Source organism: Dermacentor variabilis, chromosome 2 (assembly GCF_050947875.1).
Source record: "Dermacentor variabilis isolate Ectoservices chromosome 2, ASM5094787v1, whole genome shotgun sequence".
NCBI classification, from domain to species: domain Eukaryota; kingdom Metazoa; phylum Arthropoda; class Arachnida; order Ixodida; family Ixodidae; genus Dermacentor; species Dermacentor variabilis.
Window position 1 is genome coordinate 162,327,676 of NC_134569.1, and position 25,663 is coordinate 162,353,338.

At 44.5% G+C, this 25,663-nt stretch overlaps 1 protein-coding gene across 1 annotated transcript; it reads right to left on the bottom strand.

Annotated features, from left to right (window-relative positions):
* Positions 1-13,816: 13,816 nt before the first annotated feature.
* On the bottom strand, positions 13,817-23,922 carry LOC142572902 (uncharacterized). Its single transcript, XM_075682344.1, has 4 exons — positions 23,862-23,922; positions 23,206-23,267; positions 16,352-16,491; positions 13,817-14,206 (listed from the first exon to the last, which is right to left on the bottom strand). Exons 2-4 carry the CDS (start codon positions 23,255-23,257, stop codon positions 13,889-13,891), a joined length of 510 nt encoding a protein of 169 aa, XP_075538459.1. The 5' UTR covers positions 23,258-23,267; positions 23,862-23,922; the 3' UTR covers positions 13,817-13,888.
* Positions 23,923-25,663: the final 1,741 nt, after the last annotated feature.

The window sequence follows — 25,663 nt, forward strand, 5'->3', positions numbered from 1 at the left end:
TACGCAGTGCCAGCCACTTCAATATTGGTATATGCTAGTAATTGTGCGTTATTCAGTGGCAGTTACTTAGACCGTCTTACGTAAATCACTAAATAAAACAGGAAGAAATACAAATGCGCATCGCTAACTATGAGGTATGAATGAGACGAAAGCGGGTTAACCGACGGACCCCATTTTGATTAATCATACCATAACAAGCCAACAAACAATGACACCAAGGACACAAAAGGGGAAATTACTTGTACTAATTGAATTAAGGAATTGATAAATTAAGGAAATGAAAATGGATTAAAAAGAAAACAACTTGCTGCAGGTTGGGAACGGTTGCACATCTTCGGAGTACGCGTGCGATGCTCCTACCAATTCAGCTATTGCGGCAGCCCTTTCCCCATCTACTATCTTGCATATTTATGCTTTTGTTACTAGAACTAATCCTTAGAGCGTTAGCCTGCTCCACCATTCACAAATTTTGGCGGTGGAGGTAGGGAATCGCACGCGTAATGCGAAGACGGGGGATCGTTAACCACCTGCGGGCAGTTGTTTCATCCACTTTCATTTTCATTAATTTATAATTTCTTTCATTCAGTTAGTAAGTAGAAGTAATTTCCCTATGTTGTCCTTGGTGTCATTGTTCCATGGCCCATATGATGTCAGATATGACGTGACATGTTATAAGCACAACCATATAAAAAACATCAGAAAATGGCCCGTCAATAATATATCCTGACCCGCGGGGATGATAGACCAATGTATGTTTGCATAGCTGTGCTCTCATATTTGCGATGATGGGAGCAAAAAAATGGGGATACGACAAATTTGCTGCCGGACTTACAAAAATTCCCTGATGTGTGTTGTGTATTAGACATATTTGTCCTGTGTTTCAATTAACAAATGTGAACAAAGGTACAGTGCTGCTATCCGATTACGTCACACTCGTCACCTTGCATGCATAACAGCACGCGAAGGTTGACTGCTCATGCTGCTAACAAAAGTAGGGCGCAGTGCACCGCACGAGCGCTTAATATTCGTATGAAGACCACTAACGCAGGTTCATGTCTTTGCGTGTAATTTTGTGCTTGAAAGTTATTTTGCTTTGGCATGAATTAAAAGTTAGTCTTGGGCAACGTCTGAAGAGGAAGCGATACAGAACGACTTTAGTATGCTTGTAACATTGCGTATCAAAGATAAATCACATGTCCTTACAATATGCCTCGTGCCTCTTTAACAATATAGGAAACGTCATAAATGGCATGCAAGTTACCATTCCTTCTTCTTTTTCTTTGAATCAGTTCAGAAAGGACAGTTATATAAATTTTTGGGATGGCACTTAGGCATACCGGATATCAGAGACGATACGACTGCTTCTTGACTGTTCTACGACATGGGTGACACATTCTTGCGTTATAAGTATGAGGGAACCCTGACTTGTCATCAGAGGTCTAGCTAGCCCTTCACGACTCATGAAATTTGTCATTTACGATGAAGTATGATAAATATATAACTTGAAAACTTGTGCATATAGTTAGGAAAGAAATCTTTGCGCGTAAATAGAAAATCACTTACCGACATAAGCTAGCCTTAACGATAGAAACAGGTGGAGTGATCAAGTGACAAAATAGTCGAGAACCAGGTGCACCGAAATGTCAATTCATCAAGTACCAAAACCGTCGCGTTGAAGCGAGAGGCGGAACGAATGTCCATTCGCTTGATGCTTCGGGTCCCATCTCGAAAGCGATCGTAGTACGTGACGAAAGGAAGGACGGACTGACTGGCGGGTTTGCTCGTTGGGTAGGCTCAGAAATGCTTGAGCATTTAAAGGTGACCGATGACCGACAAGTGACCGAGGACCGGAAACGGCGAAATCACAACAGGCAGCCCTATTGTTCCCGAGCACGCAGGTAAGGAGAGATGCAAAAGATGGCACTCAAACTGCAAGCAAGAGCGCCAGTCAGTGGTCAATTTTTCTAATATCTTTTTTTCCTTTGCAGTTGTACTAACTGCAGTCGGAGTCAGCATTAGGCAAAGTTGAATTTAATTTATTTGCAGTCATGGCCCAGTATAATTCTCCTCATCGCTCATCCGATATCAAGTAGACACCAAGGAAATATCATATGTATATGCACCTGTAATGTACTGCAATTATGATATAACGTGTTATCCTCACAAACAACCGCGCTTCATGCCGGGTTTAGTTTACGTTTTGGTATCCACACACTAGCCAAGAATACTATTGCTTGCCCTATTGTATAATTATTGTTTGGGTCCCCATTAGGAAATAATTACAGTGGGTTAGGTATATGCTGCACGCTATGCATTTATGCTGCCGTTTATCTACTTCAATCAACCCGGAAAGGTAGAGTGCCCGAAAGATTTCTTGAAGAAGCGTAGCACACACCTCGCCGGGGTCTACCTATTGTCGACCGTTTTCCGCCCGATTGAAATAGCTTGATTATGTTTTGCGCTCATGTAGCCCGGTAGCGAGAAAACAGTTCTCACTATATTCTTGTTACTTTTTTTATTTCTTTCATAATGTTACCGCTGGTACAGAAGCCCATTTTCTTGGTGCTCGCAAGGCAAGGGAAACTCAAATTTCTGTTGCACCACCCGCATCAACCTCTCGGTAACGTGAGATAGCGCTGTCGTTTTTTTTTTCTATCTCTCTTTTTTTCCAAGGCGCACAAGCGACGATGCAAGGTTCCCTCGCTGATCGGAAGAATAGTACGCCCGCGGGGCAACCCTGTTTTCCGTAACTTCTCGTTTTCTCTGGCGTCTTCATGAACGAAGAGGCAAAGGTGCGGCTAGAGAAGTTTCTGCCGTGTAAAAGTTCCCGCTGCCTATTACTTGTGGGCTGGAGGCAGAACGGACGGCAGCGTACGAAGGCTGGCGCAGAGTGCGTTGCCTCATTGGCGAGTAGGCTTACGGGAGCCACAAAAATCGAGCATGGAGCGCTGATCAAAATGACAGTCACTGTTTCTACGACCACGGAGATAGAGATTGCCCCTTTTCGCGTTTCGTTTGGGAGCGAGTTCTGCGTGTGGCAATTACCTTATTCCGTGCTTTTCAGTTCGTTTTTCTCTTTTTTTTTTTGGCTCTCTTGCATCGCGTTGTGTTGTGCAGGCATGCGATGTCTCCAATCGCCTAGTCTAGCGCATACGCACTGAAAGTGCGTGTTCTAGGCTATAGATGCTGCTCGAGCTAGCACGTTTCTACAGGGACGAGAAACGCTTTGATTCACGTTCTTTTATTCTGTTTTCGTAGATATCACGTGGGCGAGTGCGTTCTTCGGCACGCTGCTTTACGTGAGAGACAACACTGGCGCTCTGCCAGACACGTCTGTCGTGAGGTGGACAGCCCTGACCGAGTCGTTGTTCCGCAACCACCACATCTCGGAAGAAGCGGCGGCAGTAAAAGCGCAGAAGAGATAAGTCTGCAGAAGAAAAAGGCCTCGAAAGGAAGAACATCACAGTGCTCACACATTCGGCTTGCAAGTTCATTGGCACTTTCCTGGGCCAGATCCGGGACGATAGGAGCGTTCTATCATCAGACCAGGCCCGGCCATTCATTTCTTATAAGTTTTTGGTGTTTATCAAAATTCACCATCATCAGGCATAGCTCTGTGAGCGGAAACACATCTAGAACTTCTTAAACCAGGCTCTATAGTGTTGCACAACGCACTAGACCTACTATATGGCTTAGAAACAACATATAGACGCTTATATGTCAATAAATAAATGTGATGCTTGATCAAGCATTTTTTATCTAAGAAGGAAGATATATTCTTGCCTAATGCAAATGAAAAATGCGAACACGCATGTCACTGAGTGATAAAAAAACTGTGATTATTGTGGGGCCTTTTTTGTTGTTTTTGCTTACTTAAGACTGGTCGGATGAAAACCTTTTTCATGGCAATCCCAGGGGCACTGCCTTGTTCGATCACGCGGTGACGCATCCATTGCTTGTTTACATCCATTACAAATTGATCGGGCATCCTGCAGATTAATTGTACTGACAGCATCGTAGCCGCCGTTCTGGTGCACTGGCACGACCTGGGTCCGTGACGTAACATGAAAGCTACCAATACGGTGCTTGTGGATGAGAGGGGAACTGTATCTAATCCTAGGTGTACAAGCACTTCCGCTAAGGAATTAAATTAGAATGATTGCGTTTCGGTCTTCGTTTTTTATTTGTCAAACACATTGAAGAAGCGGTTTGGCATGTTTCCGACCTATTAACGTTCCTTTGTGTTGTCACTATCTGATTGTATATTTTCTGACACATCGGCTGCGGATCCGTTCAGTTACAAATATAGGTCCTTGCTGCACAGAACCTTGGAACGTAGACTTTGTGTACTTTTTAATAGTTTGTAACAAAGACGTGTTATTGCTAGTCGCTCGCTTGACATGCGAATTGTCGCGAAAGGTCCAGCTTCTATCATTCGTGTGCTGTTGGTGTAGGCGCTGTCACCCGGCTAGGCTTCAGCGCATTGATTCACGAGTACGCTACCGCTGATAGTTGATACTTTGGCGACAGAGAAGGCCTCAATTCGCGTGTGACTTGGCGTGAATGTGTGTGGATAACGTGCGACAAACTCACTGTACGAAGAAGCGGCGCTACTACTTATGTCTCAGTTTAGAGAGTGATACTCACTCTATCGGACGTTTGGGGGTTGATGTTCGTTCTTTGGAAGTTAGCGATACAGCAGTGGTGGTTAAGCGATTTTTTTTCTCCTTGAGGAAAGCCGTGCATAGCGAAGTGCCAACAACACAGGGAGTCCTTAGGTAGCAGCAGCCCCTGAAATTGGCCGCACAGATTGATTACATTCCTTAAAATATAATTCACTAATTTGACAGCAAGCTATACCTCACGCGTCTTCCCTCTAACACTCCACATTTTGCAGCATGAATAGAGCTCAATGCCTAAGCAAACACTCAGTCGTATTTTGGAAGGCTGATCGCACAGCAGCATGGCAGAAGCAGTATTGTTTTCATATTCCTCAACTTTCGCTGAGACAACGTAAGGCGCGCAAACCCCACCACGTTGCTCTAAATCAAACTGCTCCGCCAAAAGGATCGACATGCGGAAACCTGCCTGTCTTTGCCAAATACGAATATTTTCTTTCATCGAGAACAGTCAGTGTTATGCTAATGTAAACGTGCCGCGTTCAACGTTATCTGTACTCCAGGAAACTCGCTATGACATTACTCGTCAGATTGCGCTGACGGTTGTTGCAGGAAAACGGGTGCTGGTGATATTTATATACACATTGACAAGCCACGCTGATCACACGTATGTCGCCGTTTCACTATGTATATTCTAACTCACAGTTTCTCAATGTACTAGCACCGCACTCGACAATTTTAAGTAGTGATGTAATCAAAACTGGAATGTTCGGGGAGGCTGAGTAAGCAAATATGGTGACTGACAACCATGCGCGACATGAGCGCTGAAAAGGGTTTCAAAGCAGTTGATAACGTGATGCGAACGTGGAGGAAGTGCAATCAAAACATTGGACGTTGTGCACGGACGTAGTGGCAATCATAGAGGCAGTTCTCTGTATTTCGCGACAGCCCCCTCAAGTAAGCGTAATACTCAGTGACCCGAAATCGACTCTGCAGCTAGTGCTAATCGTAATGAAAGAAAGTTCCTAAAGAGTGGTGCCTGTTCAAACGGTCAACCTATACGCTCTGGCGAAATAGAACTGCCACCAGATTATATTTCAATAGATGCCCGGGTCACTGTAGTAAACATGGCAACGATGCCGTGTTGAAGAAGGCACTCGGCGACTCAGAGCCACTGCTTACAATTCTTTTTTCAAGAGGGGGACGTCAAGTGCCTTCGCTCATGTATCATACAGGATATGACAGAAAAACACTGGGACCATTCGAAAAATAACTACAGGCGACTCTAGAGATTTGAACCTTACATAAGCTTTAGCCTAAAACGAAAAATTTGCCGTGGTTGCTCAGTGGCTATGGTGTTGGGCTGCTGAGCACGAGGTCGCGGGATCGAATCCCGGCCACGGCGACCGCATTTCGATGGGGGCGAAATGCGAAAACACCCGTGTGCTTAGATTTAGGTGCACGTTAAAGAACCCCAGGTGGTCAAAATTTCCGGAGTCCTCCACTACGGCGTGCCTCATAATCAGAAAGTGGTTTTGGCACGTAAAACCCCAAATATTATTATTATATTAAAACGAAAAATTTAGCGCCAGGTGTGTCAGTCTTCTGCAGAGGCTTAGGTTCGGGGTGGGCGTTTACGCGTAGGTAGGTGCAGCTAATGCGACCTACCGAGTCTCCAGATTGTCAGCTGTACCAAGTGCATGAGACTAAACGCGGAGGAGAAACAGATAATGAAAATGTTCTGGCCCGCCTCGACAACCAACCGTCGTCGGAGGACGGTATTTTGGGCCCTTGGCTTGACGTTAAATCTTGTTTTCAGGTCAGGCAGGCTTTCGTTGACTTAAAAAAATGGAGACACTCATAACACGATGAGTGTCGGAGGTACTGCATCTATAGCATTGAAACCATATAGTGACGCCACGTATTGCCGTGCTGGTAACGCTTTATTCATGACGCGCGTACGTACCGAAACTGGTCTCCTATCTCGTGCTACTATGATAATGCTGGTTCATGGGCATCCCTTTGAAAACGGGGTGGTGACAAATAGTCACCTAGCCTGCTTGATTTAATTAGGTATACTGTACATGTTTTGCATTCTAGCATTTTTGTATAGATCTCCATAACCTTTTGTTTTTTTTTCTCTAAACATTTCTATCTACCTCGCACTACTACCTATGCCAGTAACAAATACGGTCGTACCAATTTCTTCCCTGCTTCCCCACCCCAGTCCCACAATACTCTAAACATCTCTTGCTTCAACGAGATAGGCAGCCAAGAGATCGAGACGAAAGGCTCTGTACCGTATTTTTGCGGGCTGGAGCTCCTTTGAGGAAATATCGAGAGGCTGCAGTGCTTTGTTTTTGAACAACACCCACAGCTGTGCTACAGGCGTAAGTCATGATGGAGGTTGGCGCATCAGGCTTGGGGTGTACAAGCATTGTTGACTTAGCGAGTGCTATATTAAATTTAGTTAATGACTCGGAAGATTCTTCAGTCCATTGCAAGGTGGATCATTTGTTCGTTCTTGGCAGCATGGCGTCGAGAGGCGCAACTAGTTCAGTGCATTTCGGGACGAAGCGGCGATAAAAGTTTGTGAAGCCGAGGAACTGGCGTAGATTTGTCACTGACGTGGGCAGTTGTAAATCCTCTAATGCGCGAAAATTGTCTGGCAGTGGCTTAGTACCGGAAGGGTCCACCACATATCCGAGGAATTCAAGTTGCTGCTCTCTAAGCTGACTCTTATTTACGTTAATCACAACCCCATTGCTTACAAACTGCGTGCATAGCATTCTGAGATGCTCCATGTGCTCGTCAGGGGCGCAACTTCCAACGAGAGAGTCGTCCACGTAAGCAAATACGAAAAGGAGCACTCGAGTGACAGCATCTATAAACTTGGGAAACTAGATGCATGACACTGAAAATGTGTTGCTCTACAATGAAAAAATACATATAATTGAGAAAAATGCCGAGGCCTTAGCGACCTGTGTCCTGAATGCATTGGGTACGTGTAGCTTTTCAACGAACCTTTCAACTTGGGCCACTGAGTAGGCGTCCTTAAGCGGGCGCCAAGCGGGCAAACAGTTCTTAGCGTTCGCACGCACTTGTACGCCATGCTTACCGTGTAATGTATGTATACAAGAGCGCCGACTGCCTATATGACGATGCATTTGGTGTGGCAAACTAGTGTAAGAGCGATAAGAGGTGCCCAGTATTACACCGTGATATGTGCCTTCGCTCACTTCCTTTCTTCTTCGTCAGTTTCCAAGGTACTCTCCTCGCTTTCCCTATCACCTATCCACCTACCAATGTTTTAAACCCGACACTGCAACTCCGACCTCCACTCGGACTTCCTCGACGGGAAGCTACGCTTCTCTATCGCCTTTGGTTAGGAGTTGCCTTCACAAAGGCATACTCTACAATAATTGGAGTGACCGACAATGCTGCATGCGAAGTCTGCAGCACCGAAGAAAATATCGACCACCTGCTGTGCCACTGTCCACGATATGTCCCAGAAAGACAAGAACTCGCCAACGCTCTCCAAAAACTGGACAATCGGCCGCTTTCTGAGCAGGTGCTCCTGGAACACCGCCCCCATCGCTCGTCGGCCCATGAAGCGGTGAAGGCGCTTTTGTGCTTCTTGAGGACGACGGGCTTGTGCGAACATCTGTGTCTATTAATGCAATTTCTATAAGACCACACGCGCCAGCGGACTCACCGCTAATTTCCTTACCCGCCGTGGTTGCTCAGTGGCTATGGTGTTGGGCTGCTGAGCACGAGGTCGCGGGATCGAATCCCGGCCACGGCGGCCGCATTTCGATGGGGGCGAAATGCGAAAACACCCGTGTGCTTAGATTTAGGTGCACGTTAAAGAACCCCAGGCGGTCAAAATTTCCGGAGTCCTCCACTACGGCGTGCCTCATAATCAGAAAGTGGTTTTGGCACGTAAAACCCCAAATATTATTATTATTATGAATTTCCTTCTTTCCTTTCCTTCTCTCTCTCTCTATCATCTTTTTTGTCCCCTTTCTCGTTCCCCCGGTGTAGAGTAGACAGCCACACGTTATTCTGGTTAACCTCGCTGCCTTCTGCTTTTCTCTTTTCCTGCCTCCTATGTCTCACCTGTCAAAATATTAAGTGGCTTGACGGCGCGCTTTCACTTTTGTGAGCGTTTTAAGCGCTATATCCATGTATATCACGACGGCTCCTCCTTGAATTGCCTCTGCAACTAGTAAAGACGCAGTCAGCCCGTTTCCATGAATGAGAAGGTATTGCGTCGCCGAATTCACGTTTCACTGTTATAGTACCCGAGACAAAGGCTTCAACGGCGCGCCGTTTGAGCGCTGTAACAGCAGCGCATTGGCATGCGTGGTGCCGGTAGGCGCTACGCTAATCTAAGTGAAGAACAATGTGGAATGCTTTGAGCCCCGTGAGTTTAAACCTGCTACTACATTCACGAACGCGACTAGAGTAAAATTGCCTTCGTTTGAGGCAGAGTTACAGATCACAACAAAGGTGTGGTGGCGTTACTGATAGCTTGCGGTTGGAACTTACCGATGTGAGGGCACTGCTACCACTAGTCGCCAATTTAGTGATTTAGTTTGTCATAGGCACGCGTATATTTTGTTATATCAAGGGATGTTAGCCTGGTGGAAAGACTCGTATTAACTTAGCATGTCGGCTGAAGTATGCCTCGACACAGGCCTAATCATGCCCTTAATTGAAGATAATGAAGACTGAAAAGATATGAAAATACACTCAGGTAAGCAAAGCTCTACATGACATTTTCTGTCATCGATAGTCTGAATGCACGAACACGTGAGGCAGTTTATAGCAATTGATCTGAGTTTTTCATTAACAAGCGTCGACTTTAGTAACCGAAAATCAACGTTCGAAAGCGGATTGTTCATTAGCCGCTACAATAACACAGGTACTTGGAATAGTTAGTTTTATGCATTCACATGCAACGAAACATCTCGCGAACTTCGGTATGGGGACGGAGACTCACTAACACGCGCACACGGACAGCTCTACGCGGGCAACAGCGGAAGTGCATGCATACAGCGAACGCATTGCATGCATAGAGGGAACGAATTAGTCAAAGAACAGAACTATGCCTTTGCACACGCCACGCCATGCTAGGGCCCCTGCAGGCGATGCAGCTCCGGGCGCTAGCTAGAAGTTTCCCCGACATGTCTGGCTTGCACCTCAAAGCAGCTCGTTCACCGGAACGCAAAAGTTGAGTCGGTGCTCCCGTTCATCCTATTGCGTGGTCACCATTCTCCTCTCGGACACCACACGCGGACTTCTCGGAAGCACCGCTAGATGACGCTGCGCGTTCCAGAAAGACGCGGGAGAAAGGATCCCGGTTATCGCGCGACGAGATTCTCAGCGCTGGCAAGAACAAGTGCGCCGTTTAGTTCGAAAGTGGGGCGCAGTCTTCGCGGTGGCGGCGTTAGTTGGCACTTATAGTGCTCTTAAGGAAGTGCAACTGCAGTACCTGCCTGTTACACGACTTGTTTCGGTGGTGACAATATTCGTGGTGACAATATGGCTATATTCGTTCAATGCTAAACGCATCGCCATCGACAATACTCTAGGAGATTGCTGGGAGATTGCATACAAGGGGTGCAGCTTAGTAAGCATAGGCTAGGAGATTGCATACAAGGGGTGCAGCTTAGTAAATTCCGCCCCAGAAGATTAACACAACTAGGGAGAACCCTACCTAACGCCAGGCAGCAATGCTTGGCATCTCTGTTCGGGCAAATAAGGTAGTGGCTCTCGGTATCTTATTTGTTTTCTGTCCTTCTATATATCTTCAATTTTGATGTTTTTTGTCTCCTTGTTACCGAAGAGCAGGCGGGCATTAGGCGCTTTCCAGTGGCAATTGACTGTTTGCTTTTCAATTTCTGCTCATATGTTTCAATTTTATATCAGTGTTAAACAACACAATAATAAAATTACTATTTGTTATACTAGCGTAAATATTTACCTAGTGCGACGCCGCCAGCCGGCCGGTTCTGAATGCCGTTGACACTGCTACTACGTTCCCGCGTTTGAGCTGGTTGTATTTATACAATTGTTGCACACAGCTTTTCAACGGTGCTGCACGGGTGACCATTCGTTAGGCAAAAATATATGCGAAATGAAGGTAAACCCGCACGCTCTACTTGTGATACAGTGGCGCTATCAATCTACGTGCTTCCGTGCCTAAATACACAACTCGGAACTCACCATGCAGAGATTTGACTGTTTTCCCCTACCCATATTCTATAATACGAAAATATCTGCCCTTGACGATGTCTCTGAACAGAACGTTAGAAATTGTATTATTACTACTAAACACAAATATAAGGTTCGAAATTGGTTCATTATCACTAGTGCAAATCCTGCCATTGCCATTCCGTTCTCATTCCCATTGCTTTTTTTTTTCTGTGCCCTAAAACTAGTTGTTTGAGATGGCAAAGATTTTTAACAAGCACGTTCGTGATATTTATTGTACCTGTACAACACTTTGTCTCAATGAAAACTGTGAATTTCACTTGCTCAGAAAGATTAAACTGCTGGCGATTCTTTTTTTTTCTTTTACCTTGAGCCGCATGTACTCATTAGCCAGCAACGGAATTCAGTTGGTACTCTTGTCCTTTAATTCCTGTGCACAAATGGCAAGGTAGGCTACAGTAGAGCCAGCTATCCCAATACACAATTGATAAATATGTGCACACAGGTGACCAACGCAAACATACTAAGTGCACAAGAATAATTGTGAACAAGAGCGTAACAAAGTAAACCAAGGAAATCAACGCATACATATACACGCGTTGAGTAAGAGTTCATGCTTGTCACAATAGGTAGGTGCAGTTGGAGTTTGTCTTCCTTCCTATTATACACACAGACAAAAATAAAGGAGCTGCGTAGGCCATGTTCAGTCAAACGGTGCCGAAGTGTACCTAATGTACGGTCAGTTGTTGAGTGCCGCCAAAATCGTACAGTATTTTCGACTCCAAACAGGAATTCCATATTTTTCTTTACTCGTTAACCAAGTATGGTTATCGACGTGCAACGCAACTCGCATAGAATGCTGTTGGCGTCAAATTGAAATATATATATATATATATATATATATATATATATATATATATATATATATATATATATATATATATATATATATATATATATATATATATATATATATATATATATATATGCGGTAGCGTGTAAGAATCGACGTAGAAACAATGTTCAGCCAAGACCCCATTGCAGCTTTTGAGTGACTAGGTACAAGGTTGCATCGGCAGCAATGCTGAAGACCCGGGCACAAGTTGATCAAGCGGTTCGAGGCTGACTCACAAATATTAGGTGTCGCTGCCTTTAACAGGAAATGAACTTCTCGTTCAAACAAAAAGAACTGAATCGTAAGACAGAATTAGTGCGTCCAAACAGTGCATCTATAAATGTAATGAACAAGGTAAGCTAATTAGGTGCATGCGCTTCCGAATGACACCAATCAGGAGCCCACCAGGGCCATCCGAGACATAACGCAACCTTTGTTTTGTTCACTTGAGAGCAGTCTCGGCTGAAGGAATGTCGGGCCTAACACGGCTTCTGAGAAGAGAGCTCACGTCGCTGGCCTTTGTGTTCTTTTTGTCTGCGCTTTTCTTACGCCTTCCCAACTTCCACAGATGTAGATAACTCATCCATAAGTACAACTTGTTCAGCAAGCGTGACGTACAGGTAGAACATACCTGCGTAGCATTGCAGTAATAAAATGAATCGTTGGGTTTTATGCCCCAAACGCACCTCTTGATTAAAGGTCGCGTCATAGGCAAGTATTCTAGAACATTTTGACTTTCTGGTTTTGTTGAGCGTCAACCCAATGCATGGCACGCAAGCACTTTTGCATTTTGCTATTACCGGAATGCGGCCGTGATCAAACCCGTGTCACATCGTGCTCAACAGCGCTACGTCATGGATATTCACTTATCGTAGTTGGTATAATCTAGTTTGGTTTTCGTGTGTTGCTGTAGACCACTCAAACACTAAGAAGTCACGGCTAAATATAACGCCTTATTTAACTGGTGATTCACCAGTTCATGTAATGTTTCGCATGACTTTCGATTGTATGCTCAGTTTGAGCCATACGCCATGTTTGGCGACCGCATATATAGCAATGTAACATTGTGTTCACAAGTCATTGCACGTAAAACGCGCTCTACTTGATGATTTCTCGTTCCAAACTAATTTTTCCATGACAGTATGTTTAATGTATAGAGAAGAAAAATAGACTCCCACAAGCCGGTTATAACATTTCGGAAGAAAAGGGGTTTATGAAGCGAACTACGTGTATTATATACTTTCGTGATTTGCCTGCCAGTGTGCTGACGATTTCTTTCTAGATGAAACAGGCTTATTAATCTTGGACGATCAATATAGGAACATCCAGCAGCTACACTAATGACGGTCTGCTATTACAAGAAACCTTAAACATGAAACAAGTTTCGGTTTTAGCATAGAATCCAGTACCCGAATTTTCTTCCCTTGTCGGCGTCAAGTTCCACCGAAAATTGGCGGCGCATACACCTGTGGAGATGACTGGCAGCGTTAATGTGTTTAGCAATATTTCTCATGGTCGGTATGTAATATGAAATATATGAGATTATGATTGTTAAGATTATTACAGTATCACAATGGCATATCGCCACGACGTTTGAATATATAAACCTTATGGGGACATCAGCAGACACATGAAGCGGCAAATGCGCTGCCAACTCCACGACACAGTATAACCAGCTCTATTGATTGCACCCCAGTGAGAACTTCGTAGAAACGTTCAATATCCCGAGTATCCCAGTTGCATTGCAGTGGCTATCCAACAGGTGGCCGTACTCGATGCGGAATTTTTCATTGCGGTGAGGGTGGTTTCTGTTTAGCATTCTTAGGATACATTCCCGTTATGTAACCTTCTCATAGGGGCGGGCAGGGCAACCCGGACGAAAGACAAAAAGAAGTGCACGCTACGAGCGCAGTATGTCGCCCTGTTTCCCCGCCCACCCCTAGGAACAGGTTCATTCACCAACTCGCCCAGCTTGCCGTGTTGATGCCACCTCTGTTGCTAATGTGAAAGTTGGCAGGTTGTACAGAATGCTGTGTCGCGGTATCTGAGTGCTTGTTCCAATAACGACCGCAGAACCACAGTAGGACTTGCAATGTAAATAATACTTTATACAATTTTCACGTTTTCATTGCCTCTGAACATTAATTTCACCGCATTAGTGGCCTGAAAGCTTCTTGCCCGCGGCAATGTACTTCTCGCCAGTGCGCTTAAGCCTGTGAACCAAGACACTTCGGAATTCGGTCGGCGCACTAGAATCTTCAGCAGCGTACGACGCCATGGAATCGCCCATGACCTTCGCCAGAATTCCCATAGCTTTCTCAATCGCCTTCTCCTTGACCCTCTTAGCGGCCTGTTCCATGGCTGTCTTCATGTCCCCTACAGCAGCCTTTGTGACTTCTTGGATCTTCTTACCAGCGTTCGTCAATGTATCCTTCGCCTTTTCCCACAGATCTCGTAGGAAGTACTCGTCATCCTGCGTGGACGCAATGACCATTGTAAAACACATATCACCCCACTTAGTAATTGGTATTTACCTTATGGCCGCAAAATTTAGACACCACTTCTTAATTTGAAAGACAAACGCTTGAAAACGCTGAAGGTATTGGCTCACTGTTTACTGGTGCCTTGTGGAAGTGTTCATAGAACAGACTGCGGTTTATGTAAAAACATCTGGCACTTAGAAAATTGCCTAATACGAATAAGGTTTCTTTCAAGGATCCTTTATTAATAGCCACTTAAATCATCAGCTGTGGCTTTTATTCCCTGTGTGAATGTAGCCATGGTGGCTCCAAGCTCCGTTTTGCTCTCGGTTTGCTGATATGACTTTCGTACAAAAAATAGCAATTCGTATCCATCGCCAAGCAGTGGCTTGAAAGCACTTAAGCATTGACTGTTTGTGTGAGCTCACCAGTGGCTAGTTTCTGCAACACTCTAGGGAGACTATGGATATACGATGTCTTTTTAATGCGAACTCAATTATGTGCACACTCCAGGCTCATGTTTTCCCTCGCTGTCGGCCTCTCCGTGATGTCCAAGTGTGATAACACCACCGCCTCGCGTCGTACGCTGTATCTGCCAGTGAAAGCAGGCGAGGTAAGTCGACGGTCGCAGCTTTATCTCGCACGCGCGAAGGAGGAAAGCGGCGAGAAAACGCGCCGCCTTTCGTCGCGTGAAAAGTCGCGGCGAGACAAGAGCGAGGGAGTAGGGGAGGCGTTGTGCTCCGGCGGTAACTTCGCATTTTGCGACCGGGTGCAAAGGGAAGTGACGATCGCGGCTCAATCTCGCGCACCATTTATGGAGGAAAGCGGGTAGGCAGCGCGGGAGAGAGTTGGGGGACGGGGACGGCTTAGACTTTCTCATCAAGTGCGTACTTTGCACGACCGCACGCCGTATCTTGGAAGCGATCTGCAGACGGTTGATAACCTTTGTGAGCGCAGTGTTATCGCAGCTTTTGCACTCCAGCGACAGACCGCCCGAAGGTCACTTCACTCGCTGCTGCAGCCGCGCTTGCTCACGCCTGCGCTTTAACGCGATAGCCTTAAGGGCCCGCGTCGCCGAAAGTTCGGCGTCCCACGTACAGCGTCCACCATCTTTTAAAAAAAATGACATATCAAACTACGCAGGCCCTCCGTGTAGCGCGAAAAAAGTTACTGAACTAATTTACTTTCTCAAAGTAAAATTCGTCAGGAAAGTCGTAGCGTACGACTTACACACAACCTACAGACATGATAGCGTCGGAATATAATTTGAATGTAGAAGAAAACATAATAACTCCGTTAAGCGGAATTATAAACCCATTTTCCAGCGTTTCTACCATTTCTAGAGCGGCACGCCCGTTTCCTTACAACACATCCCGGTGGTGCTCGCCTCCGCGCATCGTGGCCCACGCATCAAGCCGCATCTCTACTAGAAAGTTCGCGTTCTAGCTTAGCATTCGTCGTCAGCATTTCCCGGTAAACATTACGGTTACATTGGCTGCAGTTGCCCGGAAGCGCGAGTAGCAGTCGTAAATCCATGAATGCTGTCGCGTTCCACTCTTAAAGGCAATTCTCAAGGGTCCTGCAAGTTTTTGACAGCAAGTGTCCACGCTAATCGAGTGTGATGAGATAATGTTTGCTTGTGCGCGCTGACACCAGGCTTGTTATTCAGATAGTAAGCTAATGTTTCCCAGTTCATACAGCCGATAAAGCTATTACCCTTATTTCGTATAACTGTCTACTAATTTTCTATCCCAATCGATGCTTCGCCTTCTTATGCGAAACTATGACTTTTTTTTACCTCGAACACGTCAAAGAAAAACTAGCCAAAAAAAGTTATTTGAATCACATCCCCACATATTAACTGTTTATTGAAGTGGATATCATGTGCACGATAGACGAAGCAAGGATTTTACTATATAAGCCAATTACATTAAAGAGTCATTCGTTGCAAGTCTTAGAGCACGTATAAATATTGAAATGTTAAACGAAATCGTAATGAATGCCTAATTCCGTGTTTGATCATTTCTAAACAGCCATGCAAACCGAAATAATTGGCCCCAAATTATTTGCTGAAGTCTTCCAATTACGCGCCCACCGCAGTTATGGAACTGCCTTCTGCAACCCACACGTGAAGTTACCTGTTTCAAGTCGTCCTTGGCGAGCGCATCAGCTGTCTCGACCAGAATCTGCCCCAGAAGTGTGACTTCCTTTCCCAAGTTCTCCTTCAGACCACCTTCCTCTGCTTTCTTCGTTTCCTGGGACAGTACGTGTGCCGAGCCTGTAAAGCACGAAAGATTATCCTTAGAAATGGGGACAAGTAGCTCGCCATCCATAAGTCCTCGTAGTCCTCCATAAAGAAAGCAACAAAATCCCAATAAAGAAAGCGTCAGGCAGTGAGATACGATCTCTCCAATGGTATTCACAGCGTGCTTACAGGATGTATGCAGAGCCCTTGATTGGGAAGAATTGTGGATAAAAGTTAATGGAGAATACCTTAGTAAATTGCGATTGGCAGATGATACTGCCTTGCTTAGTAACTCAGAGGATCAGTTGCAATGCATGCTCACTCACCTGGAGAGGCAAAGCCGAAGGGCGTGTCTAAATATTAATCTGCAGAAAACTAAAGTAACGTTTAACAGTCTAGGAAGAGAACAGCAGTTTACGATAGGTAGTGAGGCACTGGAAGTCGTAAGGGAATACATCTACTTAGGAAAGGGAGTGACCGCAGATCCCGATCGTGAGACTGGAATAATCAGAAGAATAAGAATGGGCTGTGGTGCGTTTGGCAGGCATTCTCAGATCATGAACTGTAGGTTGCCATTATCCCTCAAGAGAAAAGTGTATAATAGCTGTATCTTACCAGTACTCACCTACGGTGCAGAAACCTGGAGGCTTACGAAAAGGGTTCTACTTAAATTGAGGATGACGCAATGAGCTAAGGAAAGAAGAATGATGTGTGTAACGTTAAGAGATAAGAAAAGAGCAGATTGGGTGAGGGAACAAACGCGCTGTAATGACATTACAGTTGAAATCAAGAAAAAGAAATGGGCATGGGCAGGACATATAATGAGGAGGGAAGATAACTGATGGTCATTAAGGGTTACGGACTGGATTCCAAGGGGAGGGAAGTCTAGCAGGGGGTGGCAGAAATTTAGGTGGGTGGATGAGATTAAGAAGTTTGCACGAACAACATGGCGACAATTAGTACATGACCGGGGTAGTTGGAGAAGTATTGGAGAGGTCTTTGCCGTGCAGTGATCGTAACCAGGAAGACGATGATGATGATGATGAGCTCGCCATCAGTGCTTCGAAAGCACAATTAAGGTTCAGTGTTAAACCCTCAAATATCATGATCGAACTTAGTTCGTCAACTGCAGTAATACGGTTTTCAAGGCGATCTGAACTAACTGTGAACGTCCGCATAGTTTTTCTTTTACAACCAAGACAGCTGCAGTGCTAAGGTTTGAAATGAGTGGTTATACCTCGGTTCTTTTTTTTGCACTTCGTGTTCCACAACTTAGGTGGTAGTCATTTCGTCAGCGATGAAGGGGCGTGTTCATCGCAGTTTTTTTTTTCTATTAAATAGATGGCAGTCCTATGTCAGCGCTCGATGGTCGCGCTTTTAGAATGGCGCGCTTCTCGCGACTTTTGGTAGATTTGGAACGATGGCGTCGGCCGCGGAAAACTTGCACGTGAGTGGCGTGTGCAAGAGAAAGTCGCTGATCGACTCTGACAGTGAAAGCGAAAGCGATGCACCAGTTTTTTTGTGCCAGTGAAGAGAATGATCCTAGCCTTCTCATCGCTTCTTCTAGCGAAAGTGATGATTTGGAAAGCCAAGTGGGCATTGAAATGGCCGGACAGTGGTACAGCGTATTCACGCTTGAAACACGGAGAAAATTGGATGAGAAATCTTTAGAATGGAATGAAGCTTGAAAATGAGCCATTAAAGAGACAAGAAGAACAGGGTCACTTCTGGTCAAAATAATTGATAATACACTTAAGGCGTAAAACGAACAAGTCGCTCTTAGTAAAGACCAGTTCTTTTCTCACAAAGTCTCCTTTTCTTCCAAGGTAATGCATAGAAGCAACATGTAAAGTTCAGCGTTGCTCACAACATCCGTGCGGAACACATGATCACGCTGTGCTTGTTTGGATAGTCCTAACAGAATTAAGTGTGGAAAAATGAATGCACCAAACTTCCAGCGAAAGGGTTTGTTTCGGGAGAGTATACATTAGTATTTTGAGCCGCCTGTAGTGAGAACACGCACTTGAAAACATTGCCCGCTTATGAACCACTCGTTCACCCACCCTTCTGAAACATTCACCGCACGGAACGCTTTCCAACCCTTGATTAGGAAACAGTGCCTCAAATGTCGCCCTTCACGCACGCATTACTTTCAAACACATATCAACGATAAGATTCGTCATATTATTAACAAATTTTATCTCAGTGGTTGTTATAACACCTCCAGTACAGCTAGATAAGCAATACGTCATTCGTAAAGCGTATCTTGAATGCTCTGGAAAGATTGAACGAGTAATTTACCACAGCACGGCCGTAAATGAACAGTAACGCTCTTTACTTCACGCCCATTTCCAGCAGAACGTGAACCTTACTTTCACTAAATATACACAAAGTTCATTGTTTGGTACAAGTAAGACACAATGGAAGCTCACGACATCTCTCTAATACGCATGAAGAAAAAGAAAACGCTGATTTAGCAAATAATTACAACACTCGTACTACACCGTGCAAAATTTCAAGCTTTCACCACACATCACATCGAGATTTGTACCCAGTTAATTTGAAAATGAACTCGCCGTGACACATAGCTGTATCGGGATACTTCCAAACATAGCGTATGAGGACTGCAGAATTATGGCGAGTACATTTTTAAGAAAAGTATTAGCCTGGGCCATGATTCTTCTACACACATTTATCTTCGCATGCACGTCATCCATAATGTTCGCCTCATTTTTTCATATATGTGTATATGAGTTGCAGTTATGATTCTGTCGAGGCGGTAGGGTGAAATTCCGTGCAATTCGCAAAACATACGTATAACACTCCATGGAGCTTGAATGGAAAGTCTGGTGGACATTGGGCACAATTCCTACGCGATTCGTATTATAGGACTTTAACTCTCCGCAAGGCTCGCATAAGCATTATACTATAATATGTATGAATAACCTGCTGAGTTTAAACTTTGACCTTGGGTCAATATCGACATGTTCCGAATTTCAGCTAACTATAAACCCCTAGCCTCGTTTAGTATACAGACGTGTCCGGAAAGACCTATGTGTATCGTATAGTGCAAAAAATGCGTAGGCTACGAGTAGTGAGTAATAACTTTTTAAGCTCATAAACAGCTTCAGACTTAAACTTTCGATGCAATACCTAATTTTCATTGCATATATCGCTTTTGAAAATTCAAGAGCAGTTAGTGGATCGTTTATGCTATGTCCAAAAATCAGATTAATTTGTTCACTTTTCGTTTAATAATAACCATCTTCATTTTATTTATACTGGATGCTTTCCGACGAGATGCTTAAGACTTGAGGGTCAACGCCTGCATCTGAGAGCACTTCTGGAGGTTTACGACCTGTCGAAATTTTTACTTCGATTTCATTGAAAAAAAATCTTAGGATTTCTTTTTTCGAAAGCCAGCATTTAAAGAAATAGCCTGCGCCCGCTAGAGCAAGTGGCAGAAATCTGTAGAACGTGAAATGATTTAGCTGTATGTCGCGTTTGGGCCGAATGTTTCAAGAAGGAGCGTGTCTTAGTTCCACGACGGCTTGAAGACCCGCTTCAAGATGAATTTGCAGAGAAGTGCGAGGACAAGAGCCAGTGTTTCTTAACTATCAGCCTCTTGAATATATGGAGAATTCCTTTTTAGGTCAATCAGCCACACAGCAGTATGAACAGAAAATAAAATTCTGGGGTTTCACGTGTACCAAACGCACAATCTTATTGTAATCCACGTCTTAGAGGGGCACTCGCCATTAATTTTCACCTCCTAGGTTTTTTTCGATCATGCACTTTATACCAAAAACAGGCATTTTCGCCCCCGTGACCTCCAGCTCAGCAACGATACGTCGTAGCCACTGGAATACCCTGGTGAGTAGAGCACTACGATGATGCAAACACAGTGCGCAGAGGCAAAACAATTTCCGCGTGCACATGGCAAACACGTGTCGTGAAACATTTATGAACAGCACATTAGCAGCAGCACGGAAAGTATACATACACAATTTATTCTCTCGCTATTACATTTTGGCGCCTATATTTACAGGATAACAAATAAATTATGAAAGAAAAGTAAAGACCACGACAGTGGAAATGGAAAAAAATTGTACGTATAACCTTAGGGCACCAGAAGAAGGAAGTATTGAATAGAAAGTGAACGGTTGTCGCTCACATTCTTCCGTATATGAAAACTAAAAAGTCGACTGCAGCAGGTTACAAATTCTATGCAGCATATAAGCTGTGGTCTAGTGGAATAACGGAATAGGTGCCAGGTAATGGGGAACGCAGCCGAAGATGGCAAAAAACGTGGTGACGAGTTGAGATCTAAAAAAAAGCCTATATTGCAGCCATATGGAGGAGTTAATTGAACCAAAGCCCAGGAGTAATATGAGCTGAATGGGAGAAGTCATCATGTTGAAGTGACGCAAAATCACCACCTAATGATGCGCTATGTGGACAACACCCGGAGAACAACAAATGAGCCTCAGAGGAACCAAGGACTTCTTAACGTGACATTAAGCGGAGAAGGAAATCTATTATTAAGTAACGCGAAGATAGCTGAATGGCTTGAGACAGCAAATTCAATTAACTGTTTCGCTTGCTTATTGCTATTATTTATTCGTGGAAAAAATACACAGTGTCCCAGCTAAATTTGGCCAAGCCTTCATTACAAGTCGAAGCGTCCAAGGGGAACTCGACGTTATGGATGTTGTTGGTTTTGTATTGGAGCAAGTTACAATATTTGATTGCGATAAGGGTTATATGGACCCTGCAGGGGAATTTCAGCGATCGTGGTCGGTATTGCCGTTGCCGTCGTCGTGATGTGCCACACAAAGTCCCGAGTGCGATTAGCTCGCGGCTGCGCACCGTGTGCGGTAGGTGCGAGGGAAGGCAGAGAAGAATGCCGGCTTGGTGCGGCAGTGCCCTGCGCGTGCTGGGAGGGGGGTGTCGCGCATGCGCGCCATCTCCTCGTGTGTGCAATAGCAGGGTCCGGAAAGTGAGAGTGCACAAGGAGGAGGGGTGGAGAGGGGAGGACGCAAGTTGGCGCGCTTTCGCTCTAGTACGGGGGCGACTGCGAAAGACGCGGAGGGGCACGACCGCGTGCGGCCAGGCTTCGAGGTAATCTGCCGTGGTTACAAAGTGGGCGCGCGCCGAGGGCTTGCTGTGTTCCACAGAACTTCCTTAGCGGTGAAGAGGGAGAGAGCCCGAAGGGTAGTTTGCGGCTAAGTTACTGCTCTTTGCCATGCCAGTGCTGTCATAGGGAGTGTTCGCGGTTATCGAGTGAGATGTGCTCATGTTTGCCTGTGCACGCGTGACACTGTGCTTGCTAACCGAAATACTAAGCTAATGTTCACTGCAACTTATAGGATCAATATTATCACGTGCCTTGCTTCGTGTCGTCTAATACTGTGCTATGGTAATCAATGCTTTGCTTCTCGGGCGAAAGTGCGACTTTGTTGCATTAAGCCTAATGCTATAATGAGTTAAAAATTATTAACCTATTTTGCAAGTATTAAATTTCAAGCAAAACGTGTAATGAGAAAGTTGCCGAATATTCAAAGAAACATGCAGTTCAGTATAACTTAAGGTATACCACCAAAGAATTTTAGCTTCAGTAAAAAGATATCTTCTAAATAAGTTGTTTTTAACTTTCTCTTTACTGTGTAATATCTATATCTCCCCCTTTGTGAACGTCCGTGATATATATATATATATATATATATATATATATATATATATATATATATATATAAAAGTAAGAGCGGGACATGCCCGCTGGCGCGCTACAATTCAGCGCTCTAAAACAGGCCGCGTAGAAAACTGTGCGCAAGCCTCGTGTTCTGGCGCTGAATAAGAGACTAGGCATTGACAAGGAAGCCTGCTTATCGTTAACAGAAGCCACCGCGAGAGGAGCATATGGTGCCATAAATCAGTCGGCCAACACCTAAGTAGCTTCTCTGTGCATTTTTAGTCCACAGCACGCACAGATGTAGACAATTGTTCTAGTCTCTTAGAGAGGTCGTGTGACTTATGAAAGCGCTGCTTAGCATGACGACAACTTTAGAGCGATGAGCATACGAAGGAGGGAGTGACGTAACTACACTTATGTAAGTTATAGAAGCATCAACCTAGCAGCTGATTTGTGTTGAGACAGTGCTGTGGGAAGGTTACGTATAATGAGGACTTTTGAAGACCATCGTGCATGCGAGGCCTGGCGAAATTCTCTTTTATCCAGTCTAGTCTTCGTAGGTGAACGAAGTAGCGGCGCAAGGCAATTCGCAGGCCGTCGAAACGTCTGAGGCTAATAATTATGTAAAGTATACATGAACGTCGTTACGTCAGTGTCAACCTACTTTGCAATGGGTACTCGTTCTAGTTCCAGTTAGAGCTTCGCTGTCCAACCATCTTCACAGCGTGAATTTGGGACCATTCTTCCCGCTTCATTTTCGCCCCACATCGTAAAACCTGCCTGCATCCACTATACTAGCATGTAACGAACATATAGGGTATCTGGAGTCTGAAGATTCACCTCACTTTCAAAGGACATGTGTCCTTCATCAATTGACAAAAATTATTCTGTGTCATTAATGTGTTGACATGGACTTCAAATTGGTATTTTGCTGTATTTATTCTTCAAAATTTTTTTGGCAATAAATGCGGAGGAAGTAGAAATCTATAAACTTCTTGCCGTTATCTTTTTTGAGATTTGCGAAATAAAGTATTATACGCAGAATTCGTACTCACAGGTTACTGCAACGACGTAAAGTGCGACAAAAGTAACCACGGCTCCCTTCATTTTGCCTGCCCTGAAAGGTAAAAAAAAAACAAAAAAAAACACGTACGAGTCAGTCGGAGAAGTCAGCCTCTTCAACAGCGATGACGTTTGAAAGCGCGACATTTGCCGTCCTTTGTACTATAGTTCGCGCTGTCAAACATGATGGATCAGCAACAACTAGCCCGGTCGCATACCTTACTCATCATCAACTTCAGGTAAAATTATGTTCGAGGATCCAATATTTTTCATTCTGCTAACACGTGCAAAGGCCGTGAATTACATGTGTTTGAAGAATTATCTGGGATTGCATATACTATATATTGCCTCCCTTGCTTCGATATGATGCAAAGTGGGGTTAAAAATGCCAACAATGGGTACGTATTCGGACAAGCCTGATCGTCTGACGTCTAATGCACCCAAAGGTGGCGCTACAGCGCCTGAATAATCGCAGAAGTCCCATTAGAGTAGATAATACAGCGGTAGGCATTAATCAGTTAGTAAGAAACTGAAGCGAATATATTCGTACACTTTACATGCGTAAACTGTGTCACCTAGTGTTTGAATCCAGTTTAAATAGCGTTTCATATCGTATACACTAGAATATGTGCGGCGATAGAGCACTTGCCTGTCCGAGAAAGTGCCTGGAGCGTCGGCGTCCCAGGTGATCCTGTGAGCGGCAGCGGCTCTGCCTGTTTTTTATAGGGCGCTGAGAGATGAGTCAACACATCCCTTGAGTGCTCACTCTCACTCGGATAGCTAGATTGCGCATAGCGCTTCGCCAAAAAAAAAGTCTGCACAATCTAATTTGACTACGGATAAGAATGTACAACAAAAGGGGGGCGGAGAAGTTGTGCAATGCTTGTCACGTGAAAAAAACCCGTTCCCGCTATCACGTACAGAAGGCAGTTCCAAGCTCCATTGTTCAGCCGTTAAATATAATGGCCAGTTCAGCAGTTGCACTCTTCACAATACAGATACGGGTGTTTCTGGAAGAAGGAAAGTAATTATCTGGAAATTATTGCAGGAAGGTTCAGTTTATCTCACCTAGGCATGCGTAACGTGATTGAGAGTTGATGATTTGGCAATTTTCTCAACAATGTTCCTGTTTCCATGAGAGCCGCGAGGCACTGTTACTGCGGCTGCTTTTTCAGTCCAAGAGCCGCAAAGACCACGATAGACGGTGATCCAGTACGTACAGTGTTCGTTGCTGATGTAGTTTTTTGTATTCTGTAACATTTCAAAGGCGAATGAAAATATTGGACTGGAGCTTATTCTTTGATGTATACTTCTATTTTTTGCCCTTGTTGATGACGGTCACGCAACATGAGCAATATATATAGCTGCCAATGATTAAATTGCTCAAAATATGCCTCGTTGGTGCAAGAGGCTGTATAACTGAAGGATTTCGAATGGTTGACGTTCATAATAATATTTGGCTCGCAAAAAATGACACACAGAAAGATGATATCAGAACAAAACGGTTAATTATACGTGGACGGCATTTGACGGCCACTCGTATGTCGCAGGATATTGATCTGTACATAGTACCTTGAAATATGGTCAAAGTCTCCAAAATGAAACCAGCAATGTTGATCTCGTAAAGTATTTCTAATTATGGTTGAAGGAATGAGCAGGATCCATGAAATAAGTCTCTTTGTAAAGTCTGTGGATATTTCGGCTGCTCCATGTGGTTAACGCGTGAGCTTAAATTATGACGATTTAAAAACGACAATGATAATTGGCCATAAGTTCTCGATAGCTATATCTATGTTTCTAATTTGCATCTGTTAATATTGTAGTACGAGTACCTAACACTGAGCTTGCGAAGTTGAGAAGGCGAATGTATTCGCTACACAAAATAGGACACCTGTTTCCTACGCGATCGTAGTCAACACTATGAGCGTAATATGTGTAAAATTCTATGATGTGAACTCGCACTACCAAATCGGAACGGCTGCGCAATGAGGGATTTCACCATAACTTTGAGCAGCAAATCCCCCGCGCAAAGCCCCCCCCCCCCCCCCCCCGGCATGTGTGTGCTGGGATCCGGAAAAAAACATCCTCGGAAAAAAGTCCCGGGAGAATAGGCCCCGTAAAAATTATCCCCGTTTGTGATGTAGGCACAAACGTTGCCAAACGGGGCCGCTAAAATGTTGCTAAAGAAGAGGAAGCTTTAGCTCGTGTGCTCCTAAGCACATGTAAAACGAGAATTCAATTTTCTCTGCAACCACTGCACCAAATTTGGCGAAGTTTGTTGAATTTACAAGAAAAGTTTAAAATCTAGTGACAGAGTTTGGATTTCTAGATTTAGGTCGTCAATCTTTTACTAAAAATTGGCGAAAATTGCACTTTATCCGAAAACGAAAATATCAAATTTACAACCCCGTAACTCCGCAATGAAAAGTGATGTGACAATTCTACGAATTG